Source organism: Fulmarus glacialis, unplaced genomic scaffold (assembly GCF_000690835.1).
Source record: "Fulmarus glacialis isolate BGI_N327 unplaced genomic scaffold, ASM69083v1 scaffold19203, whole genome shotgun sequence".
Taxonomy (NCBI): Eukaryota; Metazoa; Chordata; class Aves; order Procellariiformes; family Procellariidae; genus Fulmarus; species Fulmarus glacialis.
In genome coordinates, this window is record NW_009201231.1 from 1 (window position 1) to 17,862 (window position 17,862).

Here is a 17,862-nt window from a genome sequence, read left to right on the forward strand (position 1 = left end):
AATATGAATATATAATTTTATATATTATATAAAAATGGGAATGGAGAAATAAAAATCAAGAGTCAAGTTATTAATCAAGAATTGTAACTATGAAGAGTATAACCACAGTTTCAAGCCAATATAGGCTGGATCACCAACTAAACAACAACAGAAGGGAACCCATTTTTTACCGTATTAGCAGATAATGCCTGGGACTCTCTCAGAGAATACAGGATTTCACACCAGCTCGTTCTACTTACTGGTGTGATCTATCATTCTAGCTATGCTTTTGGTTTACAGAATTTTCCATACAGTTTTACTGTTTACAATGTTTATGAATCTGTTCAATATGCTCTGCCCTAAAAGTGAAATTTAGCAACGTTTTTATCATATTTAATACTAAAATTTACAAAATTACTTACCCTATTGGTCTTGAAACGACAAGCTCCACTTGTGGCTCAGGTTTGGATTCTAGAATGATGTTATACACCTCCTCAAAGGTGGCTCCTTGTAGTAGCCTTCCATTCCATTCTAATACTTCATCACCTATAATGTCAGTAATAATACTCTGCTTAGGATATCTGCTGTGAACTGTACTTACAATGAAAGTTTAAGCCCTTCTACTGTCAGTTTACTGAATTGTGAAACCTGTGTTATAGAACAAGTTTGGAGTCTTCATACAGGAAAATCCTAAGTATTAAAGGTTTTCTGCAGCTCAGCTTCAAATATGTAAAGTTCAGTGAAACAATAATATCATCAGTAGGACTCCTATTGAATTACATATAGCTCTTACTCGCTTTGGCAGCTGTGGCTTACAGAAATCCCAACACGCTCTTTAGAAAATGCAGATCTTTAAAAGAGCATATCTCACCAACTTACTATTTTGAAGATCCATTTACCTCTACAAGTTTAGTATTTAAGGTTCAGATAGTTCTTATGTTAATAGTTAATATTTCTTGCACATTCTCTCTAGCAATCCATGGTTTGCATGTTGGGGTAGAAGCAGTTTCTTAGCTGAGCTGGCTCTGTTCACACATTTGTAATAGCTTGGTTTGCTCTAAATAAAACATACACCACAAAATGACTGGGCAGGACATCAGTGGAATATTATTTTGAGCACAAAAACATGAATAAAAATGTTAAAATATGATTTTGAACAACATAAGAAGTTATATATTTCACAAAAACAGTAACGTCCATAATCCATTAACTGAATGTCAGGTTGAATTCTGCAGTAGTTCATCACACCCATTTAACATAATTTCACATCTAATTAAACTTGCTCACTTGTTATCACCTTCAGAAAAGCAAGTCAGCAGTATAGATCTATAGTAGATACATACCTGGTCTAAGATGCCCCACTGTATCAGCTAAGCTTCCTTTTTTAACTTTGGTGATAAATGCGCAGAGTCGACCTGATTCAGTCATCTTTCCTCCTACTACCTGTTCCAAAGAGGAAGTATTTTCATAGAACGAAAATTACTTCAAATGACTTAAATGTTCTGACAACAGAAAGAAGAATTCAATGATTTCCTTGGCTTTCAGGTAGCCCAGGTAAGACAGATACACTTGAAAAAAACACCACAGAATTTTGGCTATGAGAGGTTATGTTTGTACCTATTCTGGCTATTTGCGTAATTTAAACACAATGCAAATACAGAATGTTAAAGCTTTTAAACTTTAGCAAATATATATATAGTATTTCACTGTATTATAAATTACCACCCAAAAAAAGTAAGGTATTGGTCATTAGACTGCTTACTTCAATATTTTTAAATGGAAAACAGATATGTTAATGTAACAGAACTCATGGTGTTCACACTAAGCATCAAACATCTCAATTAATCAAATTCACTTTGGCTGGGCAAGTCAGAAGAAAATACTTGTCATACTGAAGATTTCTCTACAGGAAACTTCAACAGGTTCGACCTTAATATTTATCTTAGAATCAGGAGTTTCACATATCATAATTGGCTATAACTGCATAATCTTCAAATTCTTAAGGTTTCTTAACAGTCTTCAAACTGGGATTTAAAATTTGTAATATTAAATCCAGTTTAGGTTACTTTCAATAATGCAAATATTTGACAATTCAGGTCAGGAATAACTGCAGAAAATCAGTCTTTTCAGATGTCTATTGAGATTAAAAAGTAGTTACTCTTGAATCTAAACTATTCATGAATCTCAGTGAAGAGTTCATCTTTATAATAGAAGATTTTAGAATTTTAAACATAGACATTTAAACAAAAAGTACTTCCTAGTGGCACTGTTAGTCTCGTCTCTTGCATTTTCTGACATTAAGACAATAACACACATACCAAAAGCTCAACTGGCTTCTCGACTGACTTCAAAATAAAATCATTTATCAATTAAATAAAAAATTCAAAAATTTCCAAAGCATATTAGTATATGTTATATGTAACTACACTGATTTAATCCCTATTTACAGTGTATTACTATAGCCTAATCTGTGTACCCAAAGTGAAGTCAGTGTCATGCTAAATAGAGAATGGAGAATTAGTCAAACTTCTTAATTATTTCTCACAAAAAGGATGTTGTATCAAAATAAATACATGCTTGTTTCTTTTACTGTCTATAATTCATTCTCATTCTTGTACTAGTATTGCTGGAACTACAATCAATAATATCACACAAAAATGAGATCAAGATATGAGCTAGAAATAGCTTCATAATGTGTTCGAAGGGCACTGCATCAGGAAAAAGAAGCAAACATTACTTTGTGATAATATACAATAAATATTAAATAATTTTCTGTCTTGTGTATTTAAAATGTAGCAAATCAATCAGAGGGGAAAAAAATCCAGAAACAGGATCTTCCATTGGCAGACTCTTCTCTGGATTGAAAGGTCACTAACTTCCAGATGTCCCTCCAGATCTTCAAAAGAGATAATTTATTTTTCACATTTCTCCCCTCTTTTGGGGAACAGAAGTTATACCACAGTGCAATGCTCAATACTGAAGAAAGCGGACAGGGCTTGGTTTGCCCAGCAAGGATGCAATTAGTACCTTGCAGAGCAGACATTCTCCGCAAACTTGCAAAAACATGTCTAGTCTTTCAGAAAAATACAACTTTTTGAGCCTGTCATGGACCCTGTAAAATTACTCTTGGTAATTGAATATAAAATGTCTTTATATTGTAATTTTGAGAATGATAAGACATCATAGATATCGGTATGCATATACTATATGAGAATACTTTTATTATAAAGATAGCTAGTTTTACTGAGAGAGTTGTTAGTTCCAAAATTATTTATTACCAACCTTCAATCCAAGCATTGCTCCTGAGTCTCTAGGCACACTTCCATCTTTTAGTCGTTTATTTAACAAAATCCGACCAATGAGACGGTCTCCATCTTTGGATGGTTGCCAAGTTACTGGATGCTATCATATGGTGTTAATGGAAAATACAGTCAAATAGGATTTTAAAGAGAAATATTTCAGTAATACTTTTCATTTCCTGATATATTTTTAGAATTCCATGAAAGTATTATGATTACACTAATATTTAATGTAATAGAATGACAGAAAAATGTGCTGGAAAAAATTTATTTGGCTATATAGTCTACCACAATGTATATCTAATATTTAATAACAGTATCTATTTTACTAATTCAAATTTGTAAATATCTAGAATGATCTTTGCATCCTGATTAGACAGATATAGACAACTATACATAGTTATCTACACACAATGACAATCACACCTGAGTACTGACAAAACAATTGTAGAGGTCTAGTATAAGAGTAATACTGAAAAAGAAGTTTAACTCAAAACAGAAATTTGCTGTAAGACATTTCTTCTTTTTCCACTATTCCAAATATGTCAGTTTTCTCTAAGACTGACAAGATTCTTCAGGGTTTTACTCTCTCTCAGTAGTAAGTATATTAAAAGTTATAGAATACATTAAAAGGTAGAGTCATTACTCTATTTAAATGTATTGTTTCTTTCTTGGAATAATTACTTCACATATGAAGCATAGTTACGGTGAACACTATTATTCCATTACTATACATGGGCACAGTTATACCCGTATATTGGCATAATTAATAAAAATTTAACATTTTATTTTGTGTAATCATAGCACTTTTTCACAGAAAAATACTATTTCATGCTCTATTTCATGCAAAATTAGCAGGCACAGACAAATCTGCTCCCATTACAACTAATAACTCTAAAAAGATTTATAATAATCTCCACCAAACCAAAAGCAAAAATAAAAAATACCAAAGCAGATGGCAAAGCCTTTAATTCTGCACAATACTGCACAAAAATGGCATGGCAACAAAACAAAAGAACAACCATGACAGTGAAAGGGAAAAAAGAAAAACAACTTTTCTGTGCAGAGAGACCCAATTTTCTCCCTTTTTCACCTGGGGTTTAAACTATTAATTTAATTTCAGCCCCAGGAGTTTGAACATAGTAAATCAAATAAGCCAATCAGTAGAATCCTTATTGTTAAGTACTTTATACTTGAAGGTAATACCATGATATGCTATTATGCAACCGTAAGAGCAACATTCCTTTATGCCTTTCCGTTTTTTTCTTAGGCTGCCAAACAGTAAAAGCTGCAAGCATGCAGAGACTTTTCATTTGTTTTTCTTTTCTGCACCTTAAGAAATGCTACATTGTCTCTAGAAACACCCTATCTTTTATTTTATGCACTATTTTAATGAGTGACAGAGAGCAAACAAAGACCAAATGAGCAGGTTAAAATGCAGGCTCCATAATCTCAGTACCTTCTCGCTATGGCTATGTTCCTCGTTTAGAGTTGTGCTACTACACGTATCTACCGCAGAGTCTTTTATCTGAGGCTCAGACCATTCCAAGTCCTCTTCCAAAGAGTGGCCACCAAAGCACACCATTTTCTTTTGCCTCTCGGATAAGGTGTTAGAATCCGACAAAACTGCCTGCTCACTAGTTTTTCTTTTTCCCCTTTGACTGTCCCCTATAGGTGTGGGATAAAAAAAAGGATACAAAAAAGAAAACATGCAAAGGTGTAAATAAAACAAAGGAAATGTGAAATGATAAAGGAATCTAAATGGTAAGGCTCCACATGTCTCACCAAAGACATTGGGGATGCCTCACTGCTATGCCAAGACGTATGGTCCAACCAGTTGTAATCCATGTCTCCTGTGAGAATCAGACAGACAAGATAGTGCAGTAAAGGAAAGGTGAAAGGACAGACAAAGATACAGTAAAATTGTAAAGACTTCTGATTATCCTATCTGATTCGTAACCTCTGCTAGCAGGAGTTGAAAAGTGCTTCCAAGAAAAAGTTAACGCTCCAACAACAGAGTACATGGAATATGAAATACAGTGAGGAAGGAGATACGTTTGTGTGCGTCTATGTGTGCATAAAATTATGTACAGTGTAAAGTATCATTGCTTCAGAGTTTTTAACTGTTCCTATAAAATTACTTACAGTAAATTAAATGAAGAGGCAAATTGTATTGTATTCCTAACAGAATTTTCAGAAAGGAAAGCATTTGAATATGGAATGAGTTTTTATCATAATCTGAAGAAACAGTTTTTTCTTAAGGAACATATTTCTTTGCTTTTCTAATGCAAACTAGTATTTATTCTAATCACATCAATGAAATACTTAAAACAATGGTACCCTATATTCAGCTGTACAATAGATGATGTTCTAAGGAAGGTTAAATGCTCTGTTAAATATGATAGATTGGTAAGAAAAACAAATATAGAAAATACTTTTAGAATAAAAAGCATATTAATTTTACTTGAAATTCACAAGAAATGTCTACTGGTTAAATATTAGGAAGAATTCTAGTAAGTACAGATACCTCACAACTAGGAATAAATGTGTAGGGTTTTGACAAAATATATATATATTTTATAGAATCAGACTTTAACCTGTATGGCAGACACATGGTAGGAAGAAAGGTTTAAAAAACAGTTTTAAAGAAAAGGTCTAAATTAATGCTGCTGTCATAAAACTGGAGAATGACTCACATATTTTAATAAAACATTCTCTTTTACGTAGGTAGTTTAAGTTGTAAATTATGCCCACACATTTTGCATTATTACATTTGTGTCTCTTCTATTTTTTTTTCACCATTGTTACTACATGTTACATGAAAAATATTTTATTACTACATGCTACATAATATTTTGATACTATTGTATGCAGGAAAAAATGTTGACTTTTCTATAGAATTTCATGACTAAAGGAACACTAAACCAAAGTAGTTCCGCTCTTTTTAGTACAGACCACAAACGAAATTTTTCTATTTCCATTACTTCAGATTCTGCTTTGATATTACTCAACCTATTCCTCTGAAACTACATCAATAAGTTGGTGAAATATAACTAATAGGTCTCATCACAGACTTGACACTTCCCTAGAAAAATTTGCAAAGAGGACGTGAAGATACAGCCCCATAAAACTAAGCTACAAAAAGCTAATACATGCTTTAGAAAAGTAAAATATAGTCTCCTCAGAGGGATATTATGTACAATGAGAAATATGATCTTTTTTCACTTGTTTTCTCCTAATATATAGACTTGTATATGCTATTTGGAAAAAAAAATGAAGCCTTATTTTCATTTGAAAGAAGAAAATGTACAGAATGCAAAGATTTTATTTTCAAAAAGTCACTTTGAACTTTACAGAACTTTTGCAGAAATATTGTAGCATATTAAATATAATTTGATTTCATAAAAACAGTGGTAAGGGACCTCATGAAATTATTCTGAAGCTTTAATTCATTTGTATTTTCTAAGTAATAAATGGGCCTGCTGCAAATGTGTTAACTGTGTTTCTTGAACGGAAGGTAACATTTTAAAATGGGAAATTCTCACCAAAACTGCTTTCTCATGACAGTTAACATCTTGACTATATAAAAGTACAGATAAAATTATGGCTATCCTGCTAAAGGGAAAAGAAATATTCTTCTGAAATATAATAACATTTTGCAAAAGGTACTTCTGGCATGGAATTTCCAGTGCTCTGTCTCCAAAGACATTGCTTCAGAGGAACTGAGTGAAATCATCAGTGAGCTCATGAAGATCTAGCCTTTACTGCATAAATATACATTTAGAGATATCCAGAAGATCACAAGAGTTCCGTTCTACATATTGCCTGTTTTACAAATCCTGGTTTTAAAATATATTTGAAAATGGATCTTAAGTGAGGAAAACTCATCTCATTAAGTAATGATGATTTCTCAGCTTTAATTGCATGAACTAAAGGCACTTTAGCCCATCCTGGTTTTTTCCAGCAGTTATTTTCTGTGCCATCAATACAACTGTTGTACCCAAAACCAAAGTCTGACTAAAAAAGTTATACTTTGGTTCCCTATAATCTGGTACCTAATTCTAGGAGCAGAGCATTGAAATAAAATGGACTTTATAAGCAGAACTGTTAAAACTGATCATTCTCACTGATTCTAATTCCTGACTATTTCTGAGAAATGGTGTATTTTCATTGAAATGACTAAATTTAAATGTAGATATCTACCATTAGGCATTAAGAATCTACCACTGCAAATTACTGGCCATTTTTTAAGGTTTTAAAATTCTCAGCAACAATCTCGACTATCACTTGTAATCCAAAAGAAGCCACCAGAAAGGAATCCAGGAATATAGCTATTATTTTCCTGCTGTTCTACAGTGAACATAGCACTTTACCTGTACTTTATGAAACACATCATGGCTTTGCCCGCTTTCCTATTCATGCCTTTTCCCATATCAATTATATAGTTTTGTATGAGCTTGTCAAGAGCAAGGATTCCTATCAAACTGAACTTTCACTTGTGTGTCTACATAGAAAATAACTTCTTAAAAATAGGAAAATAAGTTATTGAAAATTTGAGGCCCCTGAGATGTACTGACCATTGTGCTGGTTTTGGCTGAGATAGAGTTAATTTTCTTCACAGTAGCTAGTATGAGGTTATGTTTTGGATTTGTGCTAAAAACAGTGTTGATAACACAGGGATGTTCTTGTTACTGCTGAGCAGTGCTGACACAGAGTCAAGGCCTTTTCTGCTTCTCACACCACCCCACCAGCAAGTAGGCTGGGGGCGCATAAGAAGTTGGGAGGGGACACATCTGGGACAGCTGACCCCAACTGACCAAAGGGATATCCCACACCATATGATGTCATGCTCAGCATATAAAGCTGGGGGAAGAAGAAGGAAGGGGGGACGTTCAGAGCGATGGTGTTTGTCTTCCCAAGTAACTGTTATGCGTGATGGAGCCCTGCTTCCCTGGAAATGGCTAAACACCTGCCTGCCGATGGTGTGAATGAATTCCTTGTTTTGCTTTGCGTGTGTGTGCGGCTTTTGCTTTACCTATTAAACTGTCTTTATCTCAACCCACGAGTTTTCTCACTTTTACTCTTCTGATTCTCTCCCCCATCCCACCGGGGGGGAGTGAGCGAGCAGCTGTGTGGGGCTTAGTTGCTGGCTGGGGTTAAACCACAACAGCCATATACACATTCCCACTGCAAATGTGCGTATTACCTAATCACCAAAAACGGGTCCAATCTTCACTTGCTACTTGCATGTCCACAATATGTGCATATAGGCATACACTCAAAGACAGAAATTATCTTTACAGTAACTGTATTTTACAGTACAGATGGGCTTTACATATATAAGTTCATCCTATAGGTGTTTATATGAGCAAATGTGGAACAGTGTTGGGCTCTAGCAGTCTGGCATATGCACATCCACACTTGAAACATACACACTGACTTTCAGTTAGAGAAAAAAATTCTGGATCTTTTTTTTTTTTTTTTAATACAGCTATCCAAAATAGCAATCTACATACATTAATGCATACAATAATATGTGATATTATTGATATCACATATTATTTAAGTTATTGAGAGTGACAAATTTTTGAGAGTGGTAACTTAAAATTTAAAAAACTTCCCATTATACAGTAAAAATAAAATACATTGGTTATTTTCCTACTGTAGAACTTGCAATTTCTCTCTACTTTCAGGGGAAAAAAAATTCTCTTAAGTCCTTTTACATCCTGTTAGAGAAATTTTAGAGACAACTCTCAAATAATTGAACCTAGAGACCTCTAATTCTTCTACCCAAACTTTGGATATTTATTGTACAGATCTGTACATCAGAATTAATCAGCCTATGTTCCTTTTACAATCAGTGAAGGGAAGCAGAACTATTTAAGATGTGGTTCATTAGACCTGTTTTAGATGTGTACTTCCAAGTAAAATAAATCATACCTTCATCATACCCAAAATGTCTTATTTCTCCTCTACTTCTTATAAATGAGCTCTCAGTAACTCATTCAGATGGTCATCATCTTTTCATCAGGAGGATCCTACTACCCTAAATTACTATTTTGACACAGCCTCAACTATTTGTTTACATATTCAAGAAAATACCAAAATTATCACAGAGAGAACCCAGGACTCTTCGAGGTCTCATGAAAGGCAAGTTGACTGGATTTATTTTATACAATTATAAATATCAAATATTTCTTTTAATATGTCATTTGAACAGAGGTATCGTATATTCTCTTTTTCATTCTTTAGCTTAGCAGTGGTAATGGAGACTAAAAGGACCTTTGGACCAGTTTCTGTGTTCAATTCTTTAAACATAGGTCCCAGGCTCATCTGCTGGTATAACTGATTTCTGCTTACTAAAAAGGTTTCCTAGAGACCTCTCACCCATGTATTACTATATGGTGCATCCACATACTTTATGTGTCCAAGATTAGACACATTTAGCCCAGCATACCCGAGGCATTAGCACATAGAAATTACTTACATTGTAAAAGATCCAGTTATTTTTCAGCAACAGTTACTCTTTATCAAGTGGTAAGCCCTGAACCTAAACCTGTGCGGAGGAACACATGCAAAGTTGAGCCTGTTGCCAGATTAAAGCACTCACACTTCTTGCTCTACTATTTTCCCCTCTCATTTTCAGTCAAGATGTAAAAAGCTGACTTTCTTTTTAATTTAGTTGCATCTCACAGTGACTACCAATTATTCTAAAATTAAAATAAGAAAATAAGCAACAACTCCATCCAAAGACTCTTTTGTTCATATCTGTATTCTTTTTCCCATTAAAATATGTAGCTATATATGTTTCAAAAATATTGTCATAGAAATTAGAAATGATAAAGCCCTTGTAGGTCATCTAGATTTTGCCCTTAACACTTCATTAAGTCATCTAAATGACAGGTCTAAATACTATAGAAGTTAATTAAATGCAATCAAACTGTTAATAATAAAATATTTAAACTTACAAAAATATACGCAGCATGACACTCTGGAAGCCCCGTAGCATATTACATTTCTATGAAAGACATGTATTGTTTAGTACACCCACACTTTTTTGAGGTACAATGAATGACTTGATAAAATCACTGGACATAAATTTTTCAGTGCAAGTTCTACAAATATTAAAATCTTGACTGGGTAAATGATTTGTGAAATCTTGTAAAGTTAAAAGTAATACATGTAAGAAACATAGTTCCTTGTGTCCCTACAAGAAAAATTGTTAAACCATAATCTTTCTGTAACAAAGACACTGTAGTTTTGATTCTGACTACCAGAGAACACACTTGCTGGTCTTTTAGATATTTCACTTCCACAATAGCAGATGCTTTATTATTGAGAATATGTGCATTTAGGGTGTGCAGCAGAAATGACTCAGGAAAAAAATGTCACCTTGTTATGAATTACATAAGCTATAACATCAAAGCCATCTTTCATGGAAAAAGGAAGTAATATACTACTAAGCAAGATACTATCTTAGCTAATGTCATTATAACAGCATTCAGATGCCTCATGAGTTCAGGAGTGCAGCTGGATACAAGAAAGGACATATGTGAAGTCTGCTTTTATTAATGTTGGTGAGCTCTATGTGTATATGGAAAGCTTGCATGGACAAATCAGATTGGGTGAAAAATCACATCAGTGACCTAGCTTTTCTGTATAAATGGTGTTAAGCTGAGGCCTTTGTAAGCTTACTGATGTTTAGTATGTTTTGCTAATTTTCTTTAACCAAAACCAAATAGGCAGAGGAAAAGCTTTTCTTCTCCACCCAGGAACCCGCAGCAATGGGAACTTCCCATAGCAATGGGAACCTTGAATGACAGTGTATATTTGAAAGAATTCCGTTCCGTTTCCATTCTCCTTATATTTTAATGTTTGATTATGTATTTTTTGCTTCTTAGAACAGTTTTCCCACCCAGAAATACGGTACTTAAGTATCTTTTAAAATCATTAAGTAATGTGAATCTAACCTACACAGTATGTGTCTACTCTCTCTTGAGTGCTGTCCAAGTTCGTGGTCAAGTCCAAAACCATTTATCTTCCAAACAGTTTAGACATAAGACAGTCAACTTAATTGACCATTCTATACATGCAGAGTCATTTGGGATGCTCTAAGGTGCCCAGAACCTTCACATAGGATATATAGATGACCCACACCCTTCCTATCTAAACAAGGACCTATCTAAACTGGAAAGTTCTTCCCTTGGTAAATTAAAAACATCATCTTGTTTTGAACCAAGCAAAACAAAACATGTTTCCTCAAATTCAAATCTCACTGCCAAAAGACAGGTCATATAACTTTAAATTCTTCAAAATGTGGAGTCTACCTGACTACACAGTGCATGCTGAATACATACCACATACTGACTACAGGAGCCAATGAGTATGCACGTGTCATTACTCAAAAGTACAAATTATTTAGCCTTGCAATTGAGTGAGTATATTCCCCCTCCAAGCTGATTTTCAGCATAAGGCTACAGAGAGCACAGCACATCCCATGTCACTTGATCCTCCTCTTAACTGCAAGGTTTACAGTGAAGCTCTATACCAGAACAACTCTGGAGAGAAGTGGAAAGTGGACTACTGAAGAACTCTCATTTAAGCAAGTTCCTTTCTGTGTTTGCAATACTATTCATCTAGACTGCTACACCATGGGTGACTCCAAAGAGGAGCTACACAGCCAGAATTGCCTGGAGGTGATTATATAAGTGCTTAGACAATTGCTTTGTCAGCTTTGGACACTTCAGGAACATGTTAGCATTTGGTGCAGGAACAAATGCAAAGTCGCCTGGCACAAGTAAAGCACAGAAATATTTTTCAGCAGAGTCACTAATGCAGTTTGAGTACTGATGACAAAAGGAAAATTCTTCTTGCAGGCTTTGAAACTTCCTACCATGCATTTCAATATTTCTTGTTTGAAAATAATTATTTCTCTGGATTTGTCAGCTTTCAACATGGAACAGACTAGGAAAATGTCTGAAGGATGTGGTCCTACCAAAACAAAAAGAGAAGCTGCTCTTTATGTAAAGGATATGAAGTACAGTCTTGACTTTTAATATGTGAAATACAGAGAAATGCAGTAATCAGAAGAAAAATTTATCAATCTTCATTAGTGATAAGGAAGCTGTGGACCACACTCTGATGTTTGCACTTAGCCCTGACTATGCAAATCAGTGACACCTGTGCTAAAAGCTGTACTTAAAGGCCTCAGGAGCCTTACTTGTAGGATCTGGGAAGTCTCAGGCAACCAGATAAATAAATGCAAAAGATCTAGGGGATCTTTTGTCAAATATCCTAGAAAGCAGACCTTGACCCACTTGTGAGATTCAATGCTGCAGTTCTTAAGAGAAGTCAAAGATTAAGTAGTGCAATCAAACTTCTGCACAGGAATTTGACAGTCATGAGCACTAAGAAGAAAATCACTCTGCACAATTCAACAGAAACTTTTGATTTGGAGCTTAGAATACCAGCAGGTGTTGTAATAAGTAGGAAAGTGTCCCTCACCTGAAAAATAGAGACACAAAAAATTCATCTCAGGTAGTTTTAGATTTCTCTATCTGAACCAGTTACTCTTGGCTCCATTCATCTGACTTGTTTTATACACCCACTTTAAGGCTGACATGAATTGTACTCAAGAAGTATCTTCTTCTCTTTTTTTACTTAAATGACTGTAAAAGAAGCCAAGATTATTAGCTTGGGTGTAGATGTCTAGTTTGTGGATATTTACATTTAGTCAGATGGAATCCCAGCTCTGATATATGGATCTACAGATTTATAGGATCACTACATGTGATAAAGGGTCTAAGTGATTTTGTGTGACCCTGCATAACTGTCTTTGTTAATCGTGAACATCCATTAACACTTGAAGTTCTTATGGCCAAGAAAGAAAAATGTAAAAGAGAAGCTACACAGTTGGAAGAAGATCCTCAGCAGTAGAGTGCTGCATCCCACAAGGCAGGTGAGAGAATAAATTGGGGGAGGGGAGGGCACATAACAATGCATACTCTTGTGGCAAGAATGATGACATGGAGAGCATGAGGACATTGGGGCATTGACTAGAGAGACTGCCACCAAAGAAACTTCTCTGGTCTACATGGGTCTGTCATTAAGAATTTAAAAATCTCTTGATTTCTTTTTTTTTTTTTTTTTAAAGTGATACTGTTTAGGGAACAATGCTATTAAAATTGAAGACCCTCGTTTACCCTCAAACAATATGTAGCCTTGTTTCCAACAGCTACTTGTACTGCCCAACAAAAAGGATATAACTCTTAAAGGAAAGAATTATCCAATGTAAAGGTTGAAAGGGTTTCATCATGACTATTTTGTTCTGGCTCTCTTTCTGAAACTGAGACTTAGCATCACTGTTGATAGAAGAATATTTATTGGAAGTATTTTCTTAAGTATGTTTTGCTGGAAGGATTTAAATTACAGGAAATGCTTTCTTCAAAATTACATTTTCTAAAACAAAATTAGGCTTAGTCTATTAGTCAAATATATTTTGATAAATGTCTTTCCTTGGAATAAATTGAAAGAAAGCATATCAATATGGCAAACACATTTGTATGATAAATTGTCTACTTCCTGTAGAAAGCTACTGCACATTAAAACCAGTGGGTTGGAGCTAAAAAAAAAAAAAAAAAAGGAAAAAGAGAAAAAGAAATACCAGAATTTCTTAATGGAAGTCCACACTCACCAGACTCCCACCAGAAGAGATGCTTCCAGTCTCAGCAGAGTGTCACATACTAGATGACCTCATACACTTACAGCCATGCCTCTCATATGACACCTGGAGTTTGCTCCTATATGTCACACCATGGCTGGTATCATGCGATCCAGTACACAAACTCACAATCTGGGCCACCAAGAAAATGGACTGGTACTGTTAAGAAGTCATGGGAAACAACCAGACATTTTATACTGGAGTCCCAGTCCACCACTGCCAGTTGATTAATATTAATATTCAAGTTTCTCAGATTTGCACACCCTTGTTGTATGTTCCCTACTACTCTATATCTGGGAAAATTGGAACTAATGAAGCATGATATCCTACGGATTTCTTTCTTGTGTTATTGTCTTTAAGACTTTGTCTTAGGAAGATATTTCCTCCAAATTACACTTTTGACCCTACTTCTGGCCTTTTCACTTCTCCACTTCTTCCTTCACTTTTATTGTCTCTGTAGGAAGTTTTGAGGTTATGCCTGGAAAAGGAGATTCCTTCAGCAGAATACAGAGGAAAACATGCTTTGGAAAGCATAGAAAAGACAGTATTTCTGGATCATATCCAGTAGTAAGTAATCAAAAGCAATTTACTCCTTTTCAATTATTATGATAAATAGTTTAGATTTTCAATCCCTTCTTATAGGATATGCCTTTTTCCTTTTTCTTCCCTATTCACATCCACAAAGACCATACATGTGTTCATGAGCTGACCTAAAAACACTTTCCTTGTTTATCTGTCATTACCATGCATCCCTCCACCCTAGGGTTCCAACTGACGGCTTCATTGCAAGTTCTTCACTGTCTCAGGCTTGGAACCAATATCAGCAATACCAGCCTGACTATACCTGAATGAGGGATCCATGCAGGGGAGAATAAAACCTATTAATACCATGAAAGAATCCCGTATCTGGCCTTTCTTTCAGCAGCTCAGTCCTCTGTAACGCTATGATGATATTCCCATCAATTAAAAGTAGATAGGTGTCCCAAATGAGCCTACCTCTCTTCACAGACTAGCCTACTGAAAGTTAACAAGCTCTTGGACACAATGCATATAGAAATTAACTGGTGTCTGGAAGGTGAGAAAAAACCCTGTTTCCCAAATCGCTGGCTCAGAAAAATGAGTCACCTTGGAAAATGACTGCTAAGGAAGCACAGTTCTGTCATACAAGCACAGAAGATCCAACGGTTCTATGATGTGTTGGAGCTGCTGCACAACTGTGAACTGATCTGCACATCCACAACAAATTCCTTCCTCAGACTTTGAAAATAGTCCAGGCAAATTCAATGGTCTTGCTGCCAACAGCAAGGCAACAGCAAAACCTGCCAAGCCAGTTGGAAATGAGCCTTATAGCAACCTGGAAGAGAACTCAGTTCATAATTGGAGTACTATGAAAATTTGTGAGAAACAGCTGCAATGTTTAAGAAACAGGTTTGGGTCTTGTGTGCTCATGATACCTATTTCCATTAGATTTTTCTTTGCATTATCATTTTATTTACACTCACCGAAGGAGGCTTGGTTAAACTGAAGAAATAAGTAGCCTCTATTTAGCATTAGTAGACGTATTTACTTATGCAGTTCTCTTTGTGCTGGCTTAGCCTATATTCAGCTTTCCACAGATATACACTCTTTTTACATCCTGAAGTTGTGACTTTGGCAAAATGACTGTCAGAGTAGCTCCAACAAGGCTGCCTGGCACCTGGAAGTCTCAGGGGCATAGGCTTTACTGCACCTGCACTAAATACTAAATGTGAACCTATTTCTATTTGGACATTTTGGACAGACATATGAGCTCTATCTTTGAGAGGCAGCATTTAACGAGGTGCATTTTAACTTCTGTTAGAAATGGGCATCTGCTGACAGGGAGTCTATACCAATGTTTTCTTCAAATAATACATTTAAGGCTACTAGAACAGCTGAAGCCAATGCAAATAATACAAATATATATTTATTTTCTCAACATGCGTACATATGCATAGTCCTTCTAATACTTATGGCAGCAGAAAAAAATACAGAAAAACTAACCCCTTTTATTGTCTACTTATTTACTTTCAAGCTTTAGTGCTTTGATGTCAACACTAATTATTACAGAAAATAACCATAAGCTACTTTGAATCAGTATATCTTAATTACTAATTAAGCCTCGAATTTACAAAGTGAAGACAACAGGAAACTATGAAAGACAGCAAGGGAATGGATTCTTTATGAGATGTGATGTCAAATTCACAAAGAAGAACATAAACTTAGCATGTCAGTTGTACTCATGACAGAGCTGTATTAATTTCATCAAGAGAACAATCAGCCATAAATAAATCTGAAATAGTGAACATGTCAGGAAGGAAAGGAAAATCTTCTTAGCTTAGTTTTAAAGAAACATAAATATATTAATTCATAATAGCTTTCTATACGTTTATCCCCAAAGTCACATAGAGATAATCCTAATGAAAGGAGACACTACTAACATAGAGATGCCTCCTATCATAGGCACATCATTATCGAGAATCAATTTCCATCATCAGCCCAACAGCCACCCATATATTATGATTGAGGATCAGCCAGTTGTTTCATTGATCACATCTTTTTCCTTTCTCTCCACTACTTCCAGTCAGGATCACTGACATCTTGCTTGCAAAAAGTGATATTAAGAAAAACTCATCTTGTGATTTTCACTATGAGATAACTAATGAACAAATAATGTATCTGTGTATGTAATAGAATAATACAATAAAAATAAAAATAATAATAACATATCATTTAAAAATATAAATATTTAAAATTTTGAAGTAAAACAATCTTATAAAATAATTAAACCAATATCTAAGTTCCAGTTCACCATTGCCTTTTTCTGTTCAGTTATTAGGTTTTGTTTGGGTGGAAAAAATATCCTCCACTTTTACCCTTGGACATAGCTGTTATCCTATAAGGACAGCTGGAGGGAAGGGGTAAGGCAAAAAAGGTTCAGTCCATATTTTTGAACACAGTATTCCCAATAATTTATTATAGGCTCTCAGTGGGCACAGAAAAGGACTCTAAATTTTAGAATAGAAATAAGAATAACCTTAAAACCAAAATCTTCTGTATTACATACTTGAACACCTAGGCACTTTGAATAACAAACCACCACTCAGGAGGTAAGATGACTTATTTTCTTGTCTGTAATTCTCAGTTTGTATTATGCAGAAAGACATAGGCAAATTTTAAAATTCTACCTAACAGTCAAGAGGGAAATACAACTACTGTGGTATATGTCACCAGTTTAAGATTAAATTATTTGTAACAAGGAAATACAGCATTTCAATACAAATCATAGCAGCTTTTTTCTTTAAAGTTGATCTAACATTTCGCATGTGGAATACTAATAACAACTTTTCTGATTGTCTAAACAAGTGTAATTTTTAACTAATTCAACCTGCTATCTTCTCAAAACTGATTTCTAAACTGCAGCATACACAACATAGGGTCACTTCACTGTCAAAATTATTTGATTTAAGAAACAAGAGCTTAATCACAGCAGTAAATCCAAAGTATCATCCACCCCTGGCAGCACACATGCCACAAACAGTCTAGAAACACGCAGTGCATCTGCTGATTCAGTAAGCTGGAGTGGCAGCAAAAAAATCAGTGTGAGAGGGTTTTTAATCACCTTGACACTGCAATAAAAGCCTCTGTAAACTAGTAATTGGATCATTAATTATTGATCTCCCCTTTAATAGTCACAATGAAGAAAGTAATTTGGCATCTGTAAAAACACCTTTAGTTTTGAGTTTGGTTACATGTTATTTTTGTAAAACCACCTTCTTTGAAGGAAATTAATTACCTCCTTAAAGAGGAACAGAAAACCTGAAAATGAAACTCCAATGGATTCCA

The 17,862-nt window shown here is 34.8% G+C and overlaps 1 protein-coding gene across 1 annotated transcript in view; it reads right to left on the reverse strand.

The window, feature by feature from the left end:
• Positions 1-397: 397 nt before the first annotated feature.
• Positions 398-17,862, reverse strand: part of LOC104072245 (regulating synaptic membrane exocytosis protein 2-like) — a 54,646-nt gene continuing 37,181 nt past the window's right edge. The window contains exons 3-6 of the mRNA XM_009573877.1: positions 5,064-5,131; positions 3,262-3,381; positions 1,323-1,422; positions 398-525 (exon numbers count right to left, since the gene is read on the reverse strand). Of these exons, the coding sequence (XP_009572172.1) occupies positions 398-525; positions 1,323-1,422; positions 3,262-3,381; positions 5,064-5,131 (416 nt within the window). The remainder of the gene's footprint in view (positions 526-1,322; positions 1,423-3,261; positions 3,382-5,063; positions 5,132-17,862) is intronic.